The sequence below is a fragment of the Limulus polyphemus genome, unplaced genomic scaffold (assembly GCF_000517525.1).
Source record: "Limulus polyphemus unplaced genomic scaffold, Limulus_polyphemus-2.1.2 Scaffold924, whole genome shotgun sequence".
NCBI lineage: Eukaryota > Metazoa > Arthropoda > Merostomata > Xiphosura > Limulidae > Limulus > Limulus polyphemus.
In genome coordinates, this window is record NW_013666534.1 from 362,136 (window position 1) to 370,631 (window position 8,496).

The following is an 8,496-nucleotide window of genomic DNA, read 5'->3' on the forward strand; positions in this document are numbered from 1 at the left end:
TGTGTCAGTGGACTTAGAAAAACATTAAAGTTTTTGTCCAGATAGATATTGTTACTTGTAATATCAAACTACTTTTTATAAATATATAATCATAAGTAATTTATAACAGTACCTTATTATAATTCATTTCCTCTAAAATAATTTAGAACCCACAAAAAATGTTAAGCATCCTATCAGTATTTATTTGATTTAAAAAGGGACTATAATTGAAAAGCAATTAATTTCAGTATAATAATACAAAACTTTATCAGTTGAAGACATAGTTAAGTAAAATGTAAAGAAGTTACATTAAATCAGAAGCAATAACTAACAAAGTTTCAGCTAATGTCATTATTGTCCTTTACACTGTAGTATACTGTGGCTTCCCAGCCTACAGTCAAACCATAGCATCAAGTTTAGTTAATAAGATCATCAAGAATAAAATATAAAAATGTTACAGTGTAGTTAAGTGAATAAATTAAGAAAGAATGCAGGAAATTTTAAGGGGCCTATATTCTTTGTTTTCAAACATGAAAAATATCCAGTATAAAATATTGGTAAGAAATTCTTTACAAGACATTTCTATTTCAACTACAGTTCTACTTTAGTTAATAAATAAGATTTAATATTTTAATTTGATTCTAAGTAAACTTATGGTATTTCAGCAAAGTTTAGAAACAAAAATATCAAACATGAAACAAAGAAGCTATAAAATGGAATATTAAAAGTATACACCTTATTCACATCTACACCTGATTTACTAAATTATTCAAAAGAAAAACTTCATAAAAAATGCAGATGATAGTGTCCTTATTAAATATTTTACTATATATAATCATATAAGGGACAGTGATGTAAAATAAAACTTTTCTTAATACTCTATCCATTCCTGTAAACAACAACATAAAAAAGAAATTATCAACATGTGAAACTTTGTACTGGTGAATGTGGAAAAAAAACAACCAGGAAGATCATGTTTATTTTCACCTATTACATCATAGACTAAATCAAACTAAGTTATGAAATATGTATTTGTAAACAACAATAATATTAGGTGAAAGTTTATGCATGTACAGGGATAATGGTGTATAATTAGTTGTTGGTCTGTTACTAAAGTTTTATTTTAAAAATGTTAACAAAAATTCCAGAAAGTGTAATTAATTTATTTAATGAAAATTTTTTATCAATCTGTATTTGAACAGAAATGAAAGATGTGTCAAGACAGCTTTTAATATATCTAACATTTCTGAAATAAAGCTAATTTTATTTATTTTCCACCAGTTATTTTAAGATCAAAACTTACAGATATGAGACTTCTTAAATGATTAAGTAATTTTCATTTTATACAATTTTTGAAGCTTTAAGCTTAGAAATAATAGTTGTAATTATTTGGCTATAATAAGGTCGAAATGGACTACCTGGACTTGATGGATTTAAAGGTGACAAAGGTGAAGCTGGTATTCCTGGGGAACCAGGAATTGTTGGTGCCAAGGGAGAACGTGGTTATAGAGGTCCTCCTGGTCCTTCTGGACCACCAGGTGAGTGGAAGCTTTGTAATAATTAACATCTAGGTGGCAATAAACTTATTTTTACAAAATATTGATATTAGTGCAGTTCATGAAATTTCAAAATATAAACTCTCAGGTTGTTTGTTTGTAACATTATATTGCATTGTTTTTTAGAGATGAAAGTTTGTTTTTGTTTGTATTTAGAACTGTAAAAGATGTATGCTTTTGTATATTGAGCTATTACCCTGAAGTTTAAGCTACTCAAAATTTAAGCCTTAAAAAGGAATTATGAGCATTATCAGTTTATAAGTTTTTGAGTGCTTGAGGTAATTCAAAAACTTATAGTTCTTGTACAGTTAGTAAGTTTATTATTCAAATATTGTCAGTCAAAATAAGCTAACTAGATCAGAATATAAAAGTAATTTACGTTAATGGAAGAAATCCTATATAATAAAGTAGTGAGAACTATATAATATTATAAAAAAAAATTACAAGAAAACAAAAATCCATAATGAGTAAAGTGCACTGAATTATAAGTTAATTGGGTACTTGGGCTCACTATTAACAATATTTTCAGTCACAATCTCATTAATGTTTTACTATATCTGATCATTTTAATAAATTTGGCTAAGTCCTAAATCCATGTACTAAGAAAAAAGTAAAAAAATGAAAAATATTCAAAATTATGATAAATAATATAAACAATGATGTTAATGTAGTCAAACAAATATAAATCTTCATATGTCAAAATCGGTTTAAAATATTCAAAGCTATCATAAATATTATGATCAAAAGTATCAAAGAAATTAACTGTGAATGAAAAACGTATTTCGTTACTTAAACACATTAAAATACACAGTATGATCCACACAGCTGAACAGTAAACAAAAATGATATGACATCGGTGTATTAAAATAATGTACACCCAACACCATAAAAAGATTTAAGCCACAAAAATTAGCAAAAAATGTTTGTTTTCATAATATGATTAGGTCTGATTTAAGGCTGTAAAAGTTATTAACTATTTTGGATACATAGAAAAAATAAAACTTTAGTTTTTAAGTATTTCAAATCAAGAAACTATTGTTTGAGTATGACTACATTAATTCTGTTTTGTAATCTCTGTAACAAACCACCAAATTTTATTTCTTCAAGAAAGTCTGTGAATCCTAAGACACCCAGTAAAAACCCACCATATAACAGTTAGGTTGCATTTATAGCTAAGTTTGGGTTTTTTTAAAATAAAATAATTTTTATAAGAATATTAACTGTAATACTTTTTCATAAAATTTGGATGACCTGAAGTGCACATTATAAAAAGTAGAAATGAACGTTTTTGTATGGCAACAAGATTTCAAATCAGGTAAGAGATTATTATATGTGGCAACCAAATACCAGAATTTATGTCATATTAATATATAAGTATTTAATATTGATGATTGTAATGTTATATGGTTCACAAATTATTCATTACTGTTTTAATTTTAATCAAAATATGGATGTGAAAATCAAATCAATTACTAGTGTTTATTTCATGCAGAAGTCAGTCAGTTTTATTACAAATCCGTGAAAAATAATTTGCTCAGACCATTAGTGGATTGCTGTAACAAACCTAGCCATACATCAAATTTGTAAAAGTTTGTGCTATAGTTCTCTATCCATGCTTTTAATATTTTTTGCTCAAGATATTTCGTATTGTTCGCTTAGAGGTACTTTTTAAAATGTTGTAAAGATGGTGTGTGATGCCTGAAAATTTCCTGAATGTCAAGATTTTACATTTTACTTCATATAGATTTGGGAAAAATTGATATTGTATACAAAGACCAGACTGAGTGAGTAACTTAGTAATTTTCTGACTTAGCCAGTTAGAAAGTGAGTTAGTTAGTCAGAGAGCAGTTGTTGCCTTTGCATATGGATGCTACATTATTGTTTTTCATTTTTTCACATAAAGGTATAACTGGTAATAGAGGACCAAAAGGAGACAAGGGTTCTGTACCACCTATCAACTTGTATCGAGGAGAAAAGGGAAATCCAGGGTTACCTGGAGAAAAAGGAGATATTGGTCAAAAGGGAGAACCAGGCCTAAGAGGACCTCCAGGATTTCCAGGTTACTTATAATGCTTGGTATTAAACAAATGTAAAAGGATAAAAATATAATCATTGTAAATAATAATTTAAAATATTAAATACTAAATACTCACTCCTCTTAACTCATTACTGAGCTTGATCATTATCATGTTATACATTTTAACAGAGAATTAAAGAATATAAAATTATTCTCAAGACTTAAAAAACACTACTTATTAATTTATAAAAAGTGTGTACCAAAACCTTTATCACTACAACTTATTAGCACATGATCAAAACTGTATTGAAAGAAATAGAGTTCTCATGGCAGCTCTTTTGCTCAAAAGATTATAAAATATTTGAATAGGTTCTGACATTTAACATTCTTATTATAGGTCGTGCAGGACAACCAGGAAGTAGAGGACCTTCAGGTTTACCTGGACTAGATGGCCCTCAAGGGTTAAAAGGTGTTGATGGTTTCCCAGGTATACCAGGTCCACCTGGTATTCCTGGTTCAATTGGCCTTCCAGGTCCACCAGGACAACCAGGTCTGCCAGGAAGTGATTATCTAATGGGTATCCTGTTGGTACGACACAGCCAATCTTCCACTTTACCTCAGTGTCCACAGGGTATGCAACATATGTGGAATGGATACAGTTTGCTTTACATTGAAGGCAATGAAAAAGCCCATCATCAAGATCTAGGTATGCATTTTCTTTCCAAATGTATTTCAACTATTCACCACATATAGGATATTCTTATAAAATTCAAATTTTAACTACATTGTGGTTCCTTAGTGGGACAGCAGTAAGTCTGTAGATTTACAATGCTAAAATCTGTGTTCCGATATGATACATACCTCCTCTCACACAAAAGTTTTTTCTGATCTTCATCTGTCCTCTAACGCATTAAAGAATTTTATTCTTGCTTGACTCATTAGCCTTTATTCCCAGTCAGTTCAAACTGCTCATTTAGCAAGCATGAGATAGCCCTCCACCAATAGGAGCATGATACACACTCCTGGAGCAGCTGTATTACATTTCGTGCACCTTACTTTCTTGATTGGCACCATACTAGTCAGACATGTTTCTCACTTAAGATCAGCTTTTAATGCTGACTACACGTGATTTTGTTTTTATGTGCTTTCATTCTATGTAGCATTATGTCATGATACAGATTTTGATTTGTTATTGTGTTTTCTCCATTTCCTATTTCTCATGATTCCCAACACAATTACTACTGTTTCTTTCATGGATTCAGTATTGTCTGCCATGAGGGTGTGCACCTTAATTTGTCGAGAGTTCACTTCCTCCACTTGGCCTGGACCTTCTTCTGTATGTTTGAGATGCAGGTAGTTTTGCTTGTTTTATTTTTCTTGATCCAGTTGTCGTGCCATCAAATTTTTCGCTTTGGTGAAGATTTGTTCTTCTCCTTTCCTCTTGTTACTTCCAGCTCTCCCAGTGACTCAGTAGTAAGTAGTTTGACTTGTATACCACAAACTGTGTTGCTATACCTGTGGTATGCATGGCTCGGATGGCCATTGTGTAACTTTGTTCTTATTTCCACATTTGAGTATTCAATATTTTATGTCATTATTGTCCTGACTTTGGTAACTTGGATATTTTTATGTACGTTGTTGTCTGTATCATTTTCAATAGATTGTTGATTAGATATTAGTTGGTACTTTATTTTCATGGTATATCTAAACAGTTTGTAAGTTCAATATTATTCATTCCTTTGTTGGCAGGATACATTTCGATGGTTTTTTTCAATTTGATATTAACAGGTACTTTGTCCACTAGCTGTGTTAGCTGGTTTATACGTTATATGTTACTAGTATTACCAGTGCCTTATGATTATCTCTGTAATAGTAATTTAATTATAATAATTTTAAATTGTATTCATTATAAATAAATCAATAGTTATTTAATTATAATAGTAATTTATGGTAATTTCTGCATCATCCCTTTTTTAATTTTTTTATACTATAAACCAATCTCTGTCCACATATTCTACAGTACCCACATTGTAGTTAATTCTTTCTCACTAGCAGTTAGTTAATACTTGTATTATTCTGTTGTTTTCCTATTCACTTCAGACACTTTGGCTCCCCAGTGGCACAGCAATATGTCTGCGGAATTACAACGCTACAATCTGGGTTTCAATACCCTTGGTGGGCAGAGCACAGATAGCTCATTGTGTAGCTTTGTGCTTAACTACAAACAAACAATCAAACACTTTGTGCAATTTCAGAAACATAACAAGGTTTTGTTTTCTAAGGTTAGTGTTATTTTCCTAGGTTCCTGCACTTTGGTTTTTATCTCACTTGGGTTCGGGTACCTCAACCCCTGGAATTTCTATCTACATTTTTTTGCCATTCAGGGTGTGGCTGTCGTCGTCGGCCTTTCTCCACTTCCCAAGCTTCTTTGATGTTGGGTTTTGTTGGAATGACACATGCTTACTTGTTGGGGTTTGTCTCTCCACATCTTCCCTCTGGGATTTCAAATTGGTTCTGTTTTTGTGTAATACAGTTTTTGGGGCATATTTTACTTCTTTCGAGTCTTATATCAAGGTGGCCATTTTGCTTACTTCCCTTCTGTCTTTTACTTGCATCTTAATGTTCTCATCCCTTTTCCTCATTTCTGCCATGCCCATCTTGGACATCGACTATGATATGAGTCTTTACATGGTGGGGTTAAATCCTGTAGAGACTGGATTTCTCTGGATTGTTAACTTTTGGGAGACCTTCACTTTTGTTCCGTGGGTTCTATGGGTTTTTCAGAGTGTGGATCTATTCACTACCAGTGGCCATCTTCTCACTTATTGTTTACCATTTCTTTCCTTCCTTAAAGATATCCTATCTCACACAACTGGTTGCCCACTGTTAGGTAACACCTTCTCTTACCAGGAGCTTTAGTGCCAATTTTTCAATTTGGCCAAGATTTTTCTTCTCAGCCTTTATTTGGCCCCTCCTTGGCTGATGTATGGAGGCCCATCATTGATCTCTTCTGCCTCCTTCAGCTTCTGGTTCCTCTTTGTTCCACTAGGTGTTATTTCAGTCTCTCCATTGTGTTTACACATCTTGTCTGTGGGTGTCCTTGTTTGATATAGTAGTTGCATCTCTTCCCGTCTATTTTCGGTCGTCCACGGGGTGTGGGGGGGGGAGCTCTGTTTCAGGCTCTTCTGTTTGGGTTTCCTTCAGATCCTTTCTGTGTTTTTGTGAGTAATAACGAACTATGCTGGACATCTACCAGTGTTGATCATCTGGTCTAATCGTTCTCAGGACAACTGGTTTCAGGATTTTTCCTGTCTTCAGTCCACTTTAATTTGCTCCTGGAGGAGACAGATCATGTGGTTTGGTTCTTTGATAAGAGTGATTTTCTCTTTCCCTGTTTTTGGTTCTCTTGGGGTATTTGCTTTATTTCAAGACCCTTTCCTCTCTTTCCTAGCTACCTCAAGAGGTTCTATCTTTTTTGAGGATTTGGGCTTCATTGGTTGCTCTCATAATTATCTTTGACACCATCGTATTGCAGGTCTTCCACCTTTAACCAATGCTTCTGTTGCAGGTTTGTGTACATATCTCAATACCCAGTATATTTTCAAGTATTGGACCTTGGCATATCTGTGCTTCGTTTCTCAGTTTGGTGTTCTTTATTCTTTTGTAGAGCTCTGTCTCTTATCTTCTATCTTTTGCAATAGATGATGGTTTTAGCTTCCTGCTATCTTCTAAGTGGTCCTGTACCTCTGTCTGTAGGTGGGTGTCTAGTTCTGGTTCGTTTTTTGTTTTTATTCTGAGGCCACAACTTCTGGACCAGTGTACATAGGATACTGCTCTTGGCTTGTCTTATTCCCTGTGTTTTGTATCTAGTTGTGGAGCGGTTCTACCATCCACACATGGTCATTCCCATGGAGTGGTTCATCCATCCTCCTGTTGTCTGGTGGTTATGCTCTCATCTAGGCACTCAGCACATAGATGCATTTGCCACTTGTCTGGGTGGCATCCTGCTGTCTTTCTGGTCTCTGGTTTCTTGGCCTCTGGTTATCGGTTGGTCTACTTTTTTCCTAGTATGGAGGAACCTTCCATTTCATGCCTTCCCACCTATAAGTCTTCTCCCTTCATATATTTCTACAACTTCATCCACAACTCTCCATGTCAAGTCCTTTAGGTGACAGTTTAGGTTCCCCTTCCAGAGACCTCCACTGTCTATAAAGGAGTCTCTGCCTTTGCACCATTTTCCATCCTATCCTTTTCCCATATTTGTTCCCAGTTGGTTCCAGATTGTCTTCTGTTTCTTGCTTTGTTGCTCCAATGATTTCCTTTCATGGCTCTTCCCTGGAACTTTTTGGTGTCTCGTGTCCTTTCCTCTTTCACTATTATGGATTGGGTTCACCAGGTTATTCAGTTGGTTTAATCTTCCATTTCCTCCATAACCTTCTTATCATGTCTCCCCTCATCTGTTTCAACATATTGCTTTGTCTGCAGTGGCTCATTTTCGTCATCCTCTGGAGGAGATTTTATAGGTCAGACTGTGGACTACTACTCATACTTTTGTCCCTCATTATTTGCTTAATCTGGCTGTATCCTTCTCTGGTTGATATCGTTTACCTCTAGTAGCAATTATCCATGCTCCGGTCTGGCTCTGCCTTGGGTAAATGTAATTTTTCTGGTTTTTTGTTGTTTTTTTCAGGGGCCTCTTCTTGTGTCTTTGTTACATATTCAGATCCTGTTCTGTGGAGAGTGTTGCCTGGTCAGGTATGCCTTTCTATAATCTGCATGTGCTACCTTTAAGGGTGTCACTCACACTGTTGAGATGGGGTGTTCTGCAAGACCACTTACAGCTTACCTAGTGATTTACATCTATATATATATGCAGATTTTGTTAAACAAGACCGATGTCTGTAGGTTTACTTTCTTCTTAGAATTCTTCTCAAGAAGTCGATA

General features: G+C 33.9%; 1 protein-coding gene across 1 annotated transcript in view; it reads left to right on the forward strand.

The window, feature by feature from the left end:
* The window catches only part of LOC106461268 (collagen alpha-2(IV) chain-like), a 145,930-nt gene that overhangs the window by 130,600 nt on the left and 6,834 nt on the right, over nucleotides 1–8,496 (forward strand). Inside the window, exons 35-37 of the mRNA XM_013921078.2 lie at nucleotides 1,383–1,517; nucleotides 3,439–3,594; nucleotides 3,950–4,258. Of these exons, the coding sequence (XP_013776532.1) occupies nucleotides 1,383–1,517; nucleotides 3,439–3,594; nucleotides 3,950–4,258 (600 nt within the window). The remainder of the gene's footprint in view (nucleotides 1–1,382; nucleotides 1,518–3,438; nucleotides 3,595–3,949; nucleotides 4,259–8,496) is intronic.